General features: G+C 37.1%; 1 protein-coding gene across 3 annotated transcripts in view; it reads right to left on the reverse strand.

The window, feature by feature from the left end:
- The window catches only part of DTL (denticleless E3 ubiquitin protein ligase homolog), a 68,419-nt gene that overhangs the window by 29,768 nt on the left and 19,011 nt on the right, over positions 1-19,640 (reverse strand). For 2 of the 3 annotated variants that reach the window (XM_525058.7, XM_016938311.2), the window contains exons 6-11: positions 12,001-12,066; positions 9,926-10,038; positions 8,062-8,135; positions 6,624-6,727; positions 6,250-6,354; positions 2,723-2,835 (exon numbers count right to left, since the gene is read on the reverse strand). In XM_525058.7, the coding sequence (XP_525058.3) occupies positions 2,723-2,835; positions 6,250-6,354; positions 6,624-6,727; positions 8,062-8,135; positions 9,926-10,038; positions 12,001-12,066 (575 nt within the window). The remainder of the gene's footprint in view (positions 1-2,722; positions 2,836-6,249; positions 6,355-6,623; positions 6,728-8,061; positions 8,136-9,925; positions 10,039-12,000; positions 12,067-19,640) is intronic. The other variant, XM_063792405.1, reaches the window with a different exon arrangement.

Genomic DNA, 19,640 nt, shown 5'->3' on the forward strand with positions numbered 1-19,640 from the left:
TTTTTAAGTCTTGGGCCTCAATATCAGTCCGAATATATTATATTTCTCCTTTGCTGGGCAGTAGTGAGGATTAAGAGGCCATTCTCTTCTGTCTTAAGATACAAAACTCCCTTCTATTTTGTTTTCTTGTGCCCATGGGCTTTTGGCTTTTTAGCATAGAAAAAATTCCAATACTTAAGAGAATTCTGACTTTTTGAACACGTAGAAGAGCAATCTAACAGCCTGGATACTCAGCTTGAATGGAATTGCTCTTAAAATACCACTCTTCCTTTTTTTAATCATGGAAAAGAGAAACTGAGCCACCTCACTAGGCAAATTCAAATTTAGGAGGTGCGAGCTTGCCAGGATCTCAAATATCAGAGCCTGTACACCGAGTTATGTGTGGACAGGCAGAAGAACATCACGTCTGAACCACGTCATTCAACACTGACATGTGACCTAGCCTAGGAATTAAAAAAGGGTAACCCATGTATGTGGTAGCCACTGATTGGTTGTCTGAAAATGGCTTAGAAACAACGGCCAACTATATTTAGTGTATATCTTTAAAGGCAAGTATTCCCACAACCTTCATTCCCTGAAACAAAATTTTAAAAAGGCCTTTGCACTAGAGAAGAGGAAGGAACTTTAACATTTGTCAAGAAAACTTTACACAGATACACATAATATATAATTGTACACATAATTATGTATATATATAATTTAAAAATTTATTAAGAATTTTAAAACTATCAAGAAACTATACAACACATGTAATTGTATACATAATTATGTACATATAATTAAAACTTAATTAAGAATAATTTAACAAGAATGATCAATACATAAGTATTTTTTGAATTATTCTTATATGCTTTTTGTGATGTTGGAAAAAAAAATTTTTTTTTTTTTAACAAGAAACAAACTTTAAAAGATACAGACCTGTGGTAGGAATAAAATCCTCTAGTTAAGGTGGGAGCCAAAGTGGAGAAGGAAACATAGGCAAGACAGTGAGCAAAGAAGAAAGGAAAAAGGTAGCAAAATAAGCATTAAGACCAAATTTGAAACTGAAAATTTTAAATATAAGACAGAGCATTAGTGCCAGCGACATAACATTGTTAAAGTTAAAATCTCAAGTAAGAAGAATATTATAAAGAGGAAACTCCATCTTGTGATGGAAGTCAAGTATATACTTTATAGGCATTTAAAAATATAACAAAAGAAAGAAATATGCTTGTAGAAAAAGGCAGGCCCAACAGAAGCATCTGGGATAGAGCAATATCTCCACCCTGTGACTATTTAGGATATTGTTAGTAAAATTTTAATAAAGTAGTGTTGCATTTTCGCAACTCGTTATATAGAAATCACTTTTCTTTTGTACTTCCCTCAGGATTGGAAGAAATTAAGCTGAAGAATTATGCTTCATACTAAACAGGTTTTACCCCTGTCCTAAAAAAAATTAGCAATATTACTTTCTAGAGCTTGGCAGGATAAAAAATGATATAACTTTCTCTTGAGAAGGGATTTGATACTATCAGAACTATGGGATCTATGAAGTTTTAGACATTATGACTTCAAAACCCAAAATATGTGAACTCTAATCATTCAATTCACCAATGTCAAAGACATTTATGAAGTTACAGGGAAATCTAGAAGATAATTAATTCTTAGTCATGGGTAAACAATGCCTTAATGATCATTCTCTGAATTCCCAGAACATTTCCATAATTAATTATTCCTTCAAGAGACATTTTTCAGTAATAAGCAAGTGCTACCTGTTGTCTAACATTTTTATTTTCTCCACTGGACTTCAAATGGACAGCTTTAAATTTCTTAGCTTACAGTAGACACTTTAGAACTACTGTTATTAAAAAAGTTATTTAAAAGATTATTGGCCAGGCATGGTGGCTCATGCCTGTAATCCCAGCACTTTGGGTGGCCAAGTTGGGCGGATCACGAGGTCAGGAGATCGAGACCATCCTGGCTAACATGGTGAAACCCCGTCTCTACTAAAAATACAAAAAAAATTAGCCGGGTGTGGTGGCAGGCACCTGTAGTCCCAGTTATTCGGGAGGCTGAGGCAGGAGAATGGCGTGAACCCGGGAGGCGGAGCTTGCAGTGAGCCAAGATTGTGCCACTGCACTCCAGCCTGTGCGACAGAGTGAGACTCCATCTCAAAAAAAAAAAAAAAAAAAAAAAGATTAGCAAATAATGCTATTAAATATATAAAAATCTGATAAAGCAGCCATATCTACTTTAGTGGCCTGAAGATCACCTACTTGTAAGGAGAGAATAAAGAATAAATTAATCATAAAAATATTTTTGAGTTTCTGTTTTGTGCAAGGCTCCATGGGTGATTCAAGCACAGGATCCTAGGGATCAAAATACTGTATTCTGAAAGAGAGTTTGAAAACATAGGGCAGAAAGTCAGTATAGCATGTTTTCCAGGATGCAGGACAAAGTAGTTAAGGTTCTTATCACCCTCTGAATTCTCAATTTCCTAATAATTTTTGAAACAGAGGATACGAATTGTCAATTTCTGACAAGCTATGGCCCTGAAAGTGTCATACATTCTGTAGTAGAGTAAGGTTTCAGCTATATTAAGAGCCAAGAGCAACCTTTACTAAATATCTGATGCAGGAATAGTATAGCATGTGGTTACATTAAACTTATCTCATATTGGACAGAACAAATATTTGCAAGAAAACTTCAGTCTAACACTTGTGGGTGAAGTTTAGCAACTTACCTTCCATATGTAGGCAGCTTCATCACTTGAGCCACTAACTAAAAACTGGTCATCTGGACTAAGGCTGGATTTTACATAAAAGGTAGAGTTCTGGTGTCCATTGAAAATAGCCACTGCCAGAGGAAAAAAACCAAATTACTTGGCTCCTATTATTTCTAGTGGTCAAATGGATATAGACAGCATATATATTCTAACAAGTTTTATCACTGTATTGCCTATTGAAGCAGATGATCTAGCTTTATTCATCAAATACAAGGGAACTAGACATTGGCAGAAAAACAAAACCCTAGAAGGAAGCTTTATATTAGATCCAATCTCATGAAATCAGTCTGAGTACTTGGTATGAAAATGGCGATATCAAGAGAAAAAAATTGGAGGGAAAACATTCCTTAAAAAAAGAATCCAGCCAATGTCCAACTTGCAGTAAAATGCCTTTATAAGACCCTCTCTCTCCAGCCCAGGGTAGGATTTTTTCCACTGCATAATATATTCATCTAATTTCCCCCTAGACTTCAGGCCTCTTGAGGATAAATTTTATATCTTACTTTTTCCTCACTAGACTTTATAGTGCTTTGAACAGAGTAGATCCTCAAATATTTGTTCCATGAAAAGGAAAAAAAAAATCAGTGAAAAGTATCATTTGAGTTCTGGTTAAAACTTACTAATAGCTTATGTGGGATGTGAGAATCATTTTAATCCAGCACTTTAAGTAGGCTGAATGGTGGAAGAGCTAGTGGGGTAAACTGTTTATATGTAAGGCACTAGATTAGGTTTAGCCTTCTCACTCTCAATGGCAAAAGGGCAGGTAACCCAATCTAGCATATGTTCTTAACAGGTTCTTCTATCCTAAGAAGGTCAAAACCTGAGGCCTCTGACATCAGAACACTACTAGGAAATACAAGAGAAAAATCTCAATTATTGGAGAATTTAAGGATACCTTTAGGCAGGAAAAAACAATCACACTCCAGAGAGAAAAGTATTAGTAGGGGACTTAACAGCTTTCCATAAGTGCTCACAGGAATCTCTTCCATTTTCTAGAATAAAGCTGGAAAAGAACTTTGTATTTATAGCTTTAAAGGAAAAAGCTATGCAGGCATAGCAAATACTCCTCACATCAGACATTTTTACTGTGAAAGTGAGGCAGGATATGAATCAATTTGTATACACCTATTATCACTGCAAAATAAACAAGCTCCTTTATTCTGAACATTGTTCTAAAACTGTAATTTTTAATCTTCCTCAACTCTCAACTATGAATGGAAAACTCTAGCCTGAATTTCCCACTACACCTGTAAGTATTTATTGCCCTCTGCTGGTCTAAGAAAGGCTGGTATGATATGCACTGTAAATGTTTAAACCTTGCTGAAAATCCTCCTAAAATGTATGTTGGCTTTAATGAGCTCAATTTAATCTTGCTTTGGTGATCTGGGCTCTTAAAGTACTTCCAACCAAGTCTTCCTTATGAACATATAAACACCATAATACAAAGCATGGTAGATCAAGTATCGAATCCAAGATCGATTCAGAAGTTTTGAAAAGGACAAGTAATTACAAGACGTTACACACACACACATAGTTGTCATTCAGTTTTTTTTTTTTTTTTTTGAGACAGGGTCTTACACTGTCACCCAGGCTGGAGTGCAGTGGCAAGATCATGGCTCACTGAAGACTCAAACCTCCCAGGCTCAAACAATCCTCCTACCTCAGCCTTCCAAGTAGCAGGACTACAGGTGCATGCCACCACATCCAGCTAATTTTTTGCATCTTTTTGTCAAGATGGGGTTTCACCATGTTGCCCAGGCTGGTCTCGAACTCCTGGGCTCAAGTGATCTGCCAGCCTCGGCTTGGGTTTATAGGTGTGAGCCACCATGGCCAGCTGTCATTCAATTTTTAAGGAACAAATCGATCTATTAACCTATCTACCTATCTATCCATCTGCGCAAATGAAATTAAATAGAAGCACAGAAAAGGTTTACTAAATTATTAGCAAAGTGTTGGACAGCAGGACACTAAACTCAAGGACCTTTTCAGTGCCACACTGTAGCAAAAATTATATAGAAAGAGCTCTTGTACATCTGATAATATAATCAGGATTAGGCTTTATCTTTCAAGGAAAGATGTTGAAAAGTCTATTTTATTTGACTAACTAAATTAGCAGTTCTCCAAGCTCAGATTCCATTAAGGAAAATAGCAAAAGAAACACCTCTTCCCTTTTCTAAATACTATTGCTCCTGTTTAGAGAAAACTAGACCCAGTGCAAAGTATCAGAAATGCAGACTATGATGCTGCCACCGATACTAAAGTCCTAATAAGATTGCTTGGGGTGATCTTTGGAAAATTCTGTAAGATCTCAGCTAAAATGACAAGTTCTGGGCCGGGCATGGTGGCTCACGCCTGTAATCCCAGCACTTTGGGAGGCTGAGGTGGGTGGATCATGAGGTCAGGAGTTCGAGACCAGCCTGACCAACAAGGTGAAACCCTGCCTTTACTAAAAATACAAAAATTAGCCAGGCGTGGTGGCGGGTGCCTGTAATCCCAGCTACTTGGGAGGCTGAGGCAGGAGAATTGCTTGAATCCAGGAGGCGGAGGTTGCAGTGAGCCGAGATCGAACCACTGCACTCCAGCCTGGGCAACAGAGTGAAACTCCGTCTCAAAAAAAAAAAAAAAAAAAAAAAAAAATTTATATCTATATCTATATCTATCTATCTATAAATAAAATAAAACAAGTTCTGTACTTGAGATTTCTTGTTTATCAGCACTTTTTACTTTAGTGGAAACTGGGTAACTCTGAGGATTGGTTATGGAATTCAAAGTGTTTTTGAAAGATCTATAGATGAGGAATAACCAGGCTACTAAGATGTTGCTTAAGAAATTGATGTTCTTAAAAATAATGTAACCCAAATAACTCTCTTAAAGCATGCCTGAGGCTGGTGATTTGGAAGAGGGAGGGGAGAGGATTAAAAAAAAGAGGAAAGCATGCTTGAGAAACTTGGGTTTTCTTTTTAAAACTATCATTTATTTATTAGTTTTAAGTATCAGATTCTATTTTTAAAGTTTTGAGGAAAAAAAAAGGTGAGGCTGGGGAAAACATCTAGAAATAAAAGGGCCTCTAACATTAAGGAGAAGGCTGAGATAGGCTGAAACTATTTTGGGGGTATGAAAATTTCAGCCCCCTAATTTTAACCAGCAGCCCCTAAAGAGGAAAAAAGCTGAGCAGAAGCACTTTATCTACTCCACAGCTTATTACACCAAAAATTGAGAGAATTCTAAATATAGGCCAAAGGGCATAATTTCAGGAGATACTCTCTATTAAAATAAAGTCACCATGTAAAGCACAATTCAGCTAACTTATGAAATCATCACAAGGAATGTACACTTATGAAATTATCACTGGATGTAATCAAAGATGCCAAAGTCCTCATATGGCTTAATAAGTTCAGTTTAGAAGAAAGCCCATTAAATTATCATCACCAAAAAAAGCCCATAATGCTTTCCTGGTAAGAGAATTTGAATGACTAATATCTTACCTGGAGAAGTCTTCAACCCCGTCATATTAAACATGTAGATGTTATCGTCTGTGCAATTAGCAAATAAAGTAGAGCCAGTGGAATCCAAAATCAGACTTGAATATCCTGGAAAAAGGAAACTTAAGTTAGCATGTCCTGATGATGGTGAGTAGATCTGAGGTTAAAATGTAGAGACAAAAATAGATCATTTCATAAGAATCATCATCAGAATTCTTTGTCCCCAAAATATACACAAACCAAAAACATTCTTCTGAGTTTTTATCTTTTGAACTTCACATATTAGAATTTTTCATATCAATGTTACTGGAAACTAGCCTTTTTTGTTTTTAAACAAAAACTCTTATCTCCCCCAAAAGACCTATACAAAGGCTTACCAAGTTTTCGAGTGCTGCTACCTGGGTACAGGAAAGACTTGGATGCTATGGGTTCTTGTCGATAAGCAGTATAATTCTTACGTAAATCCCATACTTTGATTATCCTAAAAACCAAGGCAAATAAATATTTTGTAGACCTTCTTCCAACCCCAAACAACTTCAATTACACTAAATGTGAAATGACTTTTAATCTAACTCCTCTGGCACATTAACTAGGTACAGTAAGGATATTTCATTGGGAAACAAATTAAAGTATCTTATACTGTTGTCTCCAATATCAGGCTTATAATTCTGACAGAACGGAAACAGATGTGATTTGACCCAGTGATGGGTTACTGGAGTTTACTCTAAGAGAACGGAAAAGGAAGATGAAGGTTGAGTGCCGATAGTAATTGTTCCATTGTTTTTAGAAAATACACTTCCTAAGCCTTTAATATTCTGCATATATCTTTTGATATCATAAGTAGCAAGTTCTGTCCCTGTGGTTATATCTCCATACATAACTCTTTAAATAATCTAAACAAATTGTTCTGTGAAATAAAGTATTTTTTCATTTCATCTATTGAGATAATTGTCTTAATCCTCTACTTCTAGTATGAAGGCAACTTGAAAACACAGACCTGCTATGAAATGACAGTATTCTTGGAAACAAACAGAGCAAGCTTTCACAGTCATTCACAAGCAGAACTAATAACCTTTAGATAATCCTTCATTCCTGCCTGAGAATTTGGTTCAGAGGGTTTTAGTGCCCAGAGGACACAATGGAAATCCTAGTTTGGTAAGCCATCATCTTTTAAATTAAAAATTTTAAGAGAAGGATGCCTTGAGAGATATAATAGGAAGGAAACTTAAAGAGTCTCCATTTGCAAAGAATTAATATTCTACAACACAACCAACAAGCATCACAGAGCAGACTTATTTGGAAGCCAAGAATTCAGACTAATCATGGATGACAGGTATGTGAAAAGTCATTAGACCTTACTATCATCAATCTAGTTAGATTAATCCCAGAAATGTCAATTACATCCCCAGAATCAGATTTCTTCTTTTAGGATATTCTTAAACCTGAAAAAGACAAAACCCAAAGTAACAGAAATTTTACTCTTCAAAATGAGAATTAGTGACTAAATTATGTTGCATAAGGCAAGCAAGCTACCCAGCCAGCTTCTTTTCTAAGATAGCAACAGCAGCTACCACTGCTCTTATGTGCTAGACAATGTGCTAAGCGTGACACATGTATTCTTTCATTTAATTATCCAGCAAGAGTCCTTCAACTAGGTATTTTCCAATGTGATCTATAGTTCCTTTCCTCAGTTGGGGTACTTGCTATGTTGACAGTTGAAAGCACACACATTCAATTATAATGAGACTATGTGACTGCCTCATCACAGTCTCATAAAAAAGATCTCGTCAGAAGAAAAAAGAAATAGACTCTTACCCATCCACAGCTCCTGCTGAGACTAAGGTATTCTCGTCTTGAAAGAGGACCACAGTAACACTTTGCTGGAAATCCTGATAGCACAAGAAAAGAAAAAGAAGAAGATTCTATCTTGGGCATCATAATCTTTACCATCAAGAGAACAAGGTGCTAAAAAACGACTTTTCTCCCTAGACTGACTTAGATGAAGTCTTGTCTAATAATCTCAATCAGATATATATGCTGACCAAGAGGTAATTTTAGCAAGGATCATTAAGTTTTAGTATACAGTGTTAATATTTCAACTTATACTCAAAAAACAAACTGGTGACTAAAAGATTTTGCTTGTCTGAGCCTACTGTATCTACTTAGACTCAGCCCTACTAATATGCTGTGGGTATCCTTAGGAAACTTATTTAACTTTCTTGTGCCAGTTTAATCTCTAAAATGTTGCTGTCTACCTAGATTATCATATAGGAGTATCAAAAGAATTATGAATAAAAGATTATTTCATGCCCTGAAAAAGAGGCCCAGTGGAGTCGTACCTCCTAATTGCTATTACTTAACAAGTTATCTTGGCTCAGAACCAGATTAAATGTCTGAAATGCTACTCGTTTTAACTTCATATGGCCTCTACTATCTGCTTCCATTCACGCTTGTGTCCTGTTCACGGTGTATAGTTTTAAGTCTTAATGTCTTAGCAGTCATACTTCCCCCAAAATATTAACTTGTACCCTACACACCAGGAATATGAAAAAAAAATTACATTAAAGTGAGAAAAAGGGCAATTTTTTAAAGAAAAAGGATATATTATGGGCATTGTTTGAGCTCTGACTGTAAGTTATTAGAGTGGTACTATGTTCTACCCATGTGTTTCTCAATATATTTAACAATATTTTGTCAAATGCTTAAAAATAAGCTGGCCAGGCGTAGTGGCTCACATTGGCAATCCCAGCACTTTGGGAGGCTCACGAGGTCAGGAGATTGAGACCATCCTGGCTAACACGGTGAAACCCCGTCTCTACTAAAAATACAAAAAATTAGCTGGGCGTGGTGGCGGGCACCTGTAGTCCCAGCTACTCGGGAGGCTGAGGCAGGAGAATGGCGTGAACCCGGGAGGCGGAGCTTGCAGTGAGCCAAGATTGCGCCACTGCACTCCAGCCTGGGTGACAGAGCGAGACTCTGTCTCAAAACAAAAAACATATTTTTCTGTAGTTTGTATTACGAAAACAACAGGTATTCTTTCCCCTTAGAAAACTGCATCACAGTACTTAATATGCTTCTTCAAAGTACTCCTCCCCCACTTTTCCTAATGAATTCCACTATAGGGGTGTGTTTGTGTGTATGTGTGTGTTTGTGTCTGTGTGTGTAGAGAGATTTTTAGGGATGAGTAAGGTGAATTTTTAACATGTGCCTCAGGCAACTCTGATGCACACAGTATTTGAAGTGATGGCTATCTCAATTACCCTGATTTGATCATTATACATAGTGTACCCCCCAAAATATGTAACATTATGTTATCAATTTTTAAAAATGTAGATATTGAAATTGTAAAAAAAAAAATCACTTTCTGCTTAATGGCATGAGACAACATCTTATGTTTAATTCAATCTAATTCTTTAAAACCAAAATAAATTTAAAGATATTTATCAACGAGGCTACATATAATATTTTAATTCCATCAATAATATAGGTAAATGGCATTATAATTCAGAATAACTAAAAATTAGAATTTGAGAACCACAAATGTAGGTACTGAATAAGCAATAAACCACTGATATCAAATGAGAATCATGAAGATTCTCATTCACTTAATCAATAGCCTCCCATTTATTCTATCCTACAGATAAGATCTGCACACATGTATACATCTGTAAAACCTTACCACAGAAGGAGCAAGTCCTTTTGAATTCTGTTTCTTCTTGGGTTTTGAAGGGGTTTGCTTGTCTGAGGTATTGTGAGCTCCACTGATTTGATTCACTTGCCTATAAAACCCATCTGAAAGATATTCCAAGGAAATTTAGGTTTCAGGATTCTTACATGCTGAATATAACATGTGTACATAAAACTTCAATATTAAGTAATTTTTGACCAAGTTGGTGAAATTAGAAGCCAGCAGAGCCAGCTGTACTACATCTCCCATGGTGAGACTATAATGTATAAAAAGGGAGAGATGTTTATAACAGCTTTAATAATTGCCAAAACTTGGAAACAACCAAGATGTCCTTCAGTAGGTGAATGGATAAACTTTGGTTCATCCAGACAATGGAATATTATTCAGCACTGGAAAGAAATGAGCTTGATAAAGCCATAAAATGACATGGAGGAAATGTGACTGGGGGAAGTAATAAGATCAGTGGTTGCCAGGGCTTAGAGGGAGTTAGGGATGAATAACTGGAGCACAGAGGATTTCTAGAGTAGTGAAACTATTGTGTATGATGCTACAATGGTGGACGCATGTCATTACATATTTGTCAATATCCACAGAATGTGTAATACTAAGAATATATAACACTGATGTAAATTATAAACTCTGAGTGACAGCATGTGTTGACATAGGTTAACTGATTATAATAAATGTACCACTCAGGCATAGGATGTTGTCAGTGGGGAAGTCTGTGTGTGGGCAGGGCAGGGGCTATATGGGAACTCTCTGTACTTTCTGCTCAGTTTTGCTGTGAACCTAAAACTGCTCTACAAAATAAGGTTTATTAAAATTTTTCTAAATAATTTTATTATTTATTTCAAAATAGCTAGAATAATGGGAGGCCGAGGCAGGCAGATTGCCTGAGGTCAGTTCCAGATCAGCCTGGCCAACATGGTGAAATCCTGTCTGTACTAAAAATACATAACTAGCCGGGCGTGGTGGCATGCACCTGTAATCCCAGCTACTCGAGAGGCTGAGGTAGGAGAATTACTTGAACCCGGGAAGCGGAGGTTGCAGCGAGATGAGATCATGCCACTGCACTCCAGCCTGGGTGACAGAGTAAGACTCCGTCTCCAAAAAAAAAAAAAACAAGAAACAAAAAACCAGAAGAGAAGAATTGTAATGTTCCCAACACAAAGAAAAGATAAATGTTTGAGGTGATGGATATCCCAATTACCCTGATTTGATCATTTCATGTTCTATATATGTATCAAGATATCACATATACCCCTGAAAATATGTAGAACTGTTATCAATTTTTTAAAATGCAGACACACAAAAAAATTTTAATAAATTAACTAAAAGTGAACAGTGAGATAATCATCGTCTGCTTAATGGCATCATGAGACAACCATGAGCTTATGTTTAATTCAATCTAATTCTTTAAAATCAGGCTGGGCCTGGTGACTCACGCCTGTAATTTCAGCACTTTGGGAGGCCGGGGTGGGCAGATCACTTGAGGTCAGGAGTTTGAGACCAGCCTGGCCAACATAGTGAAACCCCATTTCTATTAAAAAAATACAAAAATTAGCCAGGCATGGTGGCGGTGCCTGTAATCCCAGCTACTCAGGAGGCTGAGCTAGAGGAATTGCTGGAACCCAGCGGGTGGGGAGTGCAGTGAGCCAAGTTCATGCCACTGCACTCCAGCCTGGGTGACAGAGACTCCATCTCAAAAAAAAAAAAAAATAATAATAATAAAATAAAATAAATTCTTAAAAACCAAAATAAAGACATTTATCAGTGAGGCTGCGTATTAATATTTTTAAGTCCATCAATAATGTGGGTAAATGGCATTATAATTCAGAAGACAATATGAGATAAATACATGAGTGTAATACTTGTAACAGTGACACTCATGTATTTATCACTCAGGACACTCAGTGAAGATCCTGAGATCTGGAACAGTGAGCAGAAATGGGGAATTATGAGTACATGCCCCCTGGTGGTAATCAGATGAAATCACTAACTCATTCACTCAAAATTAAGTACAGGGTAATCCCAAATCTCTCAAAATTAAAATAGATCTAGATAACCTTTTTTGTTGCACCTGGTATCCCAGACCATAATGTTGCCATCTCTTCCACCTGTACAGAATACAGCTGTGGGGAAATAAACAGATTATTAAGAGGTTAACAAAACCAGTCAATGACACATATATTTCAGTTTAAATTTCCTAGACTATCTATTATGTGCTAGGTACTGTATCTGTCACTGGAGATCAAACATTTAAAAATATATGGCTCAATAACAAATAGGAAAAAGGATTATGAAGAGCTTGAGATGCTAATGTTGAACCAAAACTTCATAGAATCACCCCTCTGTGAATTTTTTAAAACCCATATAAAATATATAGTACAGTTGTAATAAGAATAACAAGAGTCAAAATACAGAGTGCTTCTTATTCTAAATGTTAGCTACTATCCCGCATGTTTTATAAAAATTATCTCAATCCTTGCTATCAACCTTATTAGGTAAGTACCAAGAGAGGCACAGAGAGGATAAGTAACTTGTAAAGGTATTCCTGGCAGTATGAATCCAGAGCTTACACTCCAAACCTCTAAACTGTATTGGCTCAGTATAAAAATATGGACCAGATCCATATGAAGTTTGTTAAAGAGGTTGCCTGTGGGATGCAATGGGATTGGAAAAGGCACTATAGGAGAACTTCAATTTATCTGTAATGTTTTATTCTTTAAAATTAAGCCAGAAAAAAACTCTGCTTCCTGTGTGAAAGAGTGAGCACTTAAACTAATCCACTTGCATTAGTTGTAAATGGGATAAAACACAAAAACAGCTACCTGAGGGGTCTGTGGAAATTGAATGAAAACATGCAATTTTTCTTACTGATACATAATATTTTACATATTTATGGGGTATATGTGATATTTTGATGCCTGCATAGAATGTGTTATGATCAAGTCAGGGTATCTGGGGTATCCATCACCTTGTAGTCATCATTTCTATGTGCTGGGAACATTTTAAGTTCTCTCTTCTAGCTGCTTGAAATATACAATAATTTGTAAGGTGACAATAGTCAGGTATCGAACAATGGAACTTATACCTTGTATCTAACTTTATGCTTGTATCCATCAAGCAACCTTTCTTCATTCCCCCCTCACACCCAATCACTTTCCAGCCTCTGGTTATTTATCATTCTACTCTCTACCTCCATGATACTGTTTTAGCACCTACATATAAGTGGGAACATGTGAAATTTATCTTTTGTGCCTGGCTTGTTTAACATAATGTTGATGTGAATGACATTTCCTTATGGACAAATAGTATTCAATTGTGTATATACTACATTTTTAAAAACTCTATTTGTTCGTTAATAGACAGGTTGATTCCATATCTTGGCTACTGTGAATAGTGCTGCAATAATGTGACTGCAGTTATTCCTTTGATACACTGTTTTTCTTTGGATCAATACCCAATAATGAGACTGCCAGATCAATGGTAATTCTATGTGTTTTTTTTTTTTTTTGAGAAATCTTACTGTTTTCCATAGTGACTGGACTAATTTACATTTCCACCAACAGTGTATAAGAGTTCTCTTTTCTCCACATCCTTGCCAGCATGTTTTGTTTAATAATATCCATTCTAACTGGGTTAAGATGATATCTCACTGTGGTTATTAGACATGTTGAGCAGTTTTTCACATACCTGTTGGCCATTTGTATGTCTTCTTTCGTGAAATGTCTATTCATGGTCTTTGCCTACTTTTTTTTTTTGAGACAGGATCTCACTCTATCACTCAGGCTGGAGTACAGTGGTGTAATCACCGCTCAGGGCTCAGTGATCCTCTCATCTCAGCCCTACCAAGTAGCTGGGACTACAGTAGTACACCACCATGCCCAGTTAATTTTTTTGTATTTCTTTGTAGAGACAGTTTTGGCACATTGCCCAGTCTGTGTTTGCCTACTTTTTAATATTTTGTCTTTTCTACTGTTGAGTTGTTCGAGTTCCTTGTATACATTCTACATATTATTCCCTTATCAGATAAATAGTTTGCAAATACTTCCCATTCAAAAAGTTTTGGCATGCAGAAGCTTTTTAGTTTAGTATAGTCTAGTTTATCTATTTGTTCTTGTTGTCTGTGCTTTTCAGTTCTTGGCCAGCCATAAAATCTTTGCCTAAACCAATATCCTGAAGTGTTTTCCCTATGTTTTCTTCTAGTAGTTCTATTGTTTCAGGTCTTACATTTAAGTCTTTATAATCCATCTTGATTTTTTTTTTTTTTTCTTTTTGAGACTGAGTCTCACTGTGTCAACCAGGGTGGAGTGCAGTGGTGCTATCTTGGCTCATTGCAATTTCTGCCTCCTGTGCTCAAGCGATTCTCATGCCTCAGCCTTCCAAGCAGCTGGGACTACAGGCACGCCTACCACGTCAAGCTAATTTTTTGTATTTTAGTATAGGTGGGGTTTTGCCATGTTGCCCAGGCTGGTCTTGAACTCCTGAGCTCAGGCAATCCACCTGCCTTGGCCTCCCAAAGTGCTAGGATTACAGGCATGAGCCCCATGTCTGGCCTATCTTGATTTTCTTTAATATAGTGAGATAGAGGTACAGTTTCATTCTTCTGCATGTGGATACCCAGTTTTCCCAGCACCGTTTATTGTAGGTTCTTGGCAACTTTATTGAAAATCAGTTGGCTGTAAATATATGGATTTATTTCTGAATTCTCTATTCTGTTCCATTGGTCTCTGTGTCTGTTTTTATGCCATGCTGTTTTAGTTATTATATTAGCTATATTCTTTTTGCTTAGGATTGCTTTGGCATTTGGGTTCTTTTTGGCTCCACATAAATTTTAAGATTGTTCTTTCTACTTCTGTGAAAAATGATGTTGGTATTTTGATGGGGATTGCACTGAATCTGTAGATTGCTTGGGGTAGTATGGCCATTTTAAAAATAATAATTTTTCCCATCCATGAGCATGAGGTCTCTTTCCATTTGTCTCCTCTTCAATTTCTTTGATCGGTTTCATACTTTTCCTTATAGAGGTCTTTCACCTCTTTGGCTAAATTTATTCCTAGGTGTTTTATTTTTTGTAGCTATTGTAAATGGGATTGCCTTCCTGATTTCTCTCTCAGCTAATTCATTATTGATGTATAGAAATGCTATTTTTTTTGTATGTTGATTTTGTATCCTGCAACTTTTAATGAATTTATCAGATCTGAGGTTTTTTTTTTTTTTTTTTTGTAGAGTCTTTAAGTTTTTCTAGATATAAGATCATAACATCAGCCAAGGAAAATACGACTTCTTTTCCAGTTTGGATACTTTTTACTTCTTTCTCTTGCCTGATTGCTCTGGGTAGAACTTCCAGTACCATGTTGAATAGGAGTGGTGAAAAGCGTGCGTCCTTGTCTTGTTCCAGTTCTCAAGGGAAAGGCTTCCAGCTTTTTTCGATTCAGTGTGGTGTTAACTGTAAGTCTGTCATATACAGCCTTTTTATGTTGAGATATGTTCCTTCTATGCCTAGTTGGTTGAGTTTTTTAATTCGGAGGAGATGCTGAATTTTATCGGATTATTTTTCTGTATCTACTAAAATGATCATATGGTTTTTGTCCTTCATTCTGTTGATGTGATGTATGTATCATGTTTATTGATTTGTCTATATTGAGCTAGTCTTGCATTCCTGGGATAAATCCCACTTGATCATGGTGTATTTTTTTTTTTTTTTAATGTGCTGTTGAATTCAGTTTGCTAGTATTCTGTTGAGGATTTTTGCATCTATGTCCATATGTTCTGTAGTTTTTTTGTGTGTGTCCTTGTCCTTGTCTGGTTTTGGTATCAGAATAATGCTGGCCTTGTAGAATGAATTAGGGAGAATTCCCATCCTTTTCAATTTTTGGAATAGTTTGAGAACTGGTGTTAGTTCTTTAAAAGTTTGGTAGAATTCAGCAGTGAAGCCATCTGGTCCTGAATTTTTCTTTGTTGGAAGACTTTTTATTATTGCTTTGATCTTGTTACTACTGATTTGATCAGGTTTCCTAGTTCTTTCTGATTCAGTCTTGGTAGGTTGTATGTGTCCTGTAATCTATCCATTTCCTCTAGGTTTTCTAGTTAGTGTATAGTTGTACACAATAGTTTCTGATGATCTTTTGTATTTCTGTATTATCAGTTGCAATGTTTCCTTTTTCATTTCTGATTTTATTTAAGACCATCTTTCTTTTTTTTCTTGGTTAGTCTAGCAAGTACCTTATTGATTTTATCTTTTCCATAAACCAACCTTTTGTTTTGTTGACGCTTTTTCTTGTTTTTTTAAGTCTCTATTTAGTTAGGCTCTGCTATTTATTATTTCCCTCTATTAATTTGGGGTTTGGTTTGTTCTTGCTTTTCTAGTTCCTTGAGGTACATTGTTAGATTCTTTTAAAGTCTTTCTACTTTTTTGGTATAGGTGTGTATTGCTATAAACTTTCCTCTTAGTACTGCTTTTATTGTATCCCATGGGTTTTGGTATGTTGGGTTTCAATTTTCATTTGTTTCAAGAATTGTAAAAATTTCCTTAATTTCTTCCTTTACCCAAGTCATTCATAATCATACTGCCTAATTTCCACGTATTTGTAGTTTCCAAACTTCCTTTTGTTGTTGATTTCTAGTTTTATTCCATTGTGGTCTGAGAAGATTCCTGATATTATTTCGACTTTTAAAAATGTGTTGAGACTTGTTTTGTGTCTTAACATGTGGTCTAGCTTGGAGAATATTCTGTTTGCTGATGAGAAGAATGTGTATTCTGTAGCTGTTGGATGAAATGTTCTGTAAATATCTCTTAGGTCCATTTGGTCTAACGTGCAGTTTAAATCCAATTTTCTTTCTAGATATCTGTCTAACGCTGAGTGGGGTGGCTGAAGTCCTCAACTGCTATTGCACCGGAGTCTCTCCCTTTAGATCTAATAGTATTGGCTTTATATATCTGTGTGCTCCAGTGTTAGGTATATACATGTTTAGAATCGATATATCCTTTGGCTGAACTGATTTATCATCATAGAATAACCTTCGTTTCTTCTTACTGCTTTTGACATAAAGTCTGTTTTATCTGATGTAAGTATGGCTATTCTTGCTTGCTTTTGGTTTCCATTTGCATGTAGTATCTTTTTACATTCCTTTATTTTCAGTTTATACGTGTCTTCACAGGTGAGATGCGTTTCTTGTAGGCAGCATATAATTAGGTCACATTTGTCTATTTGCCCAGTCTGTACCTTTCAAATGGAAAGTTTAACATGTTTACATTCAACATTATTGATATGTGAAGGCTTATTCCTAACTTTATTGATTGACTTCTGGTTGTTCTGTATATCCTTTGTTCCTTCCTTTCTCTGGTACTTTTTATCATTATGGTTTCATGGTATTCGGTAGTGGTAACATTTCAGTCTTTCCTCTTTCTTGTTTGTGTGTTTACTCACCAGTAGTTTTTATATTTTCTTGTGTTTTCATGACAGTAGATATTGCTCTTCACTTCCCGGTATAAGACTCCTTTTAGTATTTTCTGTACGGCCCATCTACTGGTGATTAATTTCCTCAGCTTTTGCTTGTTTGGGAAAGACTTTATTTCTCTTTTATTTATGAAGGATAATTTTACTGGATGTAGTATTCTTGGGTGGCAGGTTTTTTTTTTTTCTTTAAGCATGTTGAATATATCATCTCATTCTCTCCTGAACTATAAGATTTCTGCTGAGAAATCTGCTGTTAGGTCTGATGGGGTTTCTTTTATAGGTGACTAGATGTTTTTTCTCTGCTTTTAGAATTTTCACTTTGTCTTTGACTTTTGAGTTTGACTACAATGTGCCATGGAAAAAAAATCTTTTTGAATTATATCCATGTGGGGATCTTGGAGCCTCCTGTATATGGATATATAAATCCCTTGCTAGACTTGGGAAGTTTTCACCTATTATTTTGTTAAATAGGCTTTCTAACCCTTTCATTTTATCTTTGCCTTCTGGGACACTGAAAATTCATATATTTGGCCACTTTATAGTGTCCCATATGCCATGAAAGCTTTAGTCATTCATGTTTATTATTTTTTCTCTATTTTTGTCTGACTAGGTTATTTTAAAAGATCTTCAAAACATCTTCAAGTTCTGGGATTCTTCTGCTTGATCTAGTCTATTGTTGAAGCTTTCAAAAGTATTTTGTATTTCATTAAATGAATTCTGTAGTTCCAGAATTTAGCTCTATTTTATGATACCTATCTCTTTGGTAGATTCCTCATTCATTTCCTCAATTATTTTTCTGTTTCTTTGTATTGTCTTTCAGAATTCTCTTCTCTCTCACTGAGCTTCCTTAGTATCAATATTTTGGATCATTTTTCCAGGATTTTGAGAATTCCTTTTTGATTGGGATTTGTTGCTGAAGAATTACTGTGTTCCTTTGGATGTGTCACATATCCTTGCTTTTTGATTTCTCTGTGTTTTTATGTTGATATTTGTGCACCTGGTGTAACAGTTGCTTTTTCCAATTTTTTGAATTTGGTTTGTAGTGGAGAACATTTTCCTGAAGATGTATCTATGGTGATGGTTGGAGAGGACACTTGGCTTTGGTTCTGGAGGCAAGCAGTAGCATAGTCTCTATCATTCCTTTTGGCCATAAATAGAGTCATTGGTATCTGGTTTCGTTGGCAGATTAGAGTGTGGTTTTTAGTGCAGACTGGTTAAGTTTTGCCAGAAATTGAAATACCAGGTGGGCCAGTCTTCAGGCCCCAGTGGTGGCAGCAGTGGTCTGAGCCTTTGTGTCCTTTGGCCCCAAGGCAGCATACGCTGGCACTGGTGTTAATGGATCCAGGCAGGTAGATTCTTGGGCCTTCAGATGGCTTACTCAGGTATTGGAAATGGCAGCAGTGGGCCAGGTGGGTGGGCAAGTTCTTGAGCCCCTGGGCAGGAGGTGTGGAGTGGTGTGGATGATGACAGTAGCAGTGATGAAAAAATCCCCTGGAACCCAAGTGTTGGCGATGGCTGTGACAGGTTGGGCAGGCCAGTCCCTAGACCTGCAGGTTGCATGTACAGGTTGGTGCCAGCTATGGTGGTAGCAGCAGATTGAGTAGGCCCAAGTTTAGACTCTAGGAGGAGTGCTCAGGCACCACTGGTGATGAACTGAACTGGGCAATCCTCAGGCCTCCCAGAGGGTGTGCTTGGGTAGTGGCGGGTATGAAGCCAGGCTGGGTGGAACTGCCCTCAGTGACCCTGGTGGTGCATGCAGGTGCTGGCTATGGAAGGCAGGGGTGGGGTGATCCCCAGGCTTCTGGTGGAATGCTCAGGTAAGGGGCTGCAGCAGCTATGCTGCAGTACTGACATGGAGAGTGGGGTTGCTTTCCCTGGGAGTACCCATAGGCAGGCAGTTAAAGGACTGAGTTTTGCCCACACCTCTGCCCTGCAGCAGCCCAGAGTGGTGGTGGTTGCAGGCAGTGGAATTTGTCCTTGGGGAGTGTGAAAATGTGCAGCTGCCCCTCCACTCAGGGGAATGAGGTCGCTGTGTGCGGCTCCCAATTCAGCCTGGGTGGCAGGGCAGGACACAGTCTGGTGGGGGCTGGGCTCTGAAAATCAGTGTTACAGCTGCTTAGGACTTGAGGGTTTGTGGGACCCAGTATGATATCTCTCTGGAGCAATGCCTCCATCGAGTCTCCAGGCAGCTCCCTATGTTAGTCTCAGGGTCCGTGAGCATCAAGGGGTCTCCCATGGCTATT

This window comes from Pan troglodytes, chromosome 1 (genome assembly GCF_028858775.2).
Source record: "Pan troglodytes isolate AG18354 chromosome 1, NHGRI_mPanTro3-v2.0_pri, whole genome shotgun sequence".
NCBI lineage: Eukaryota > Metazoa > Chordata > Mammalia > Primates > Hominidae > Pan > Pan troglodytes.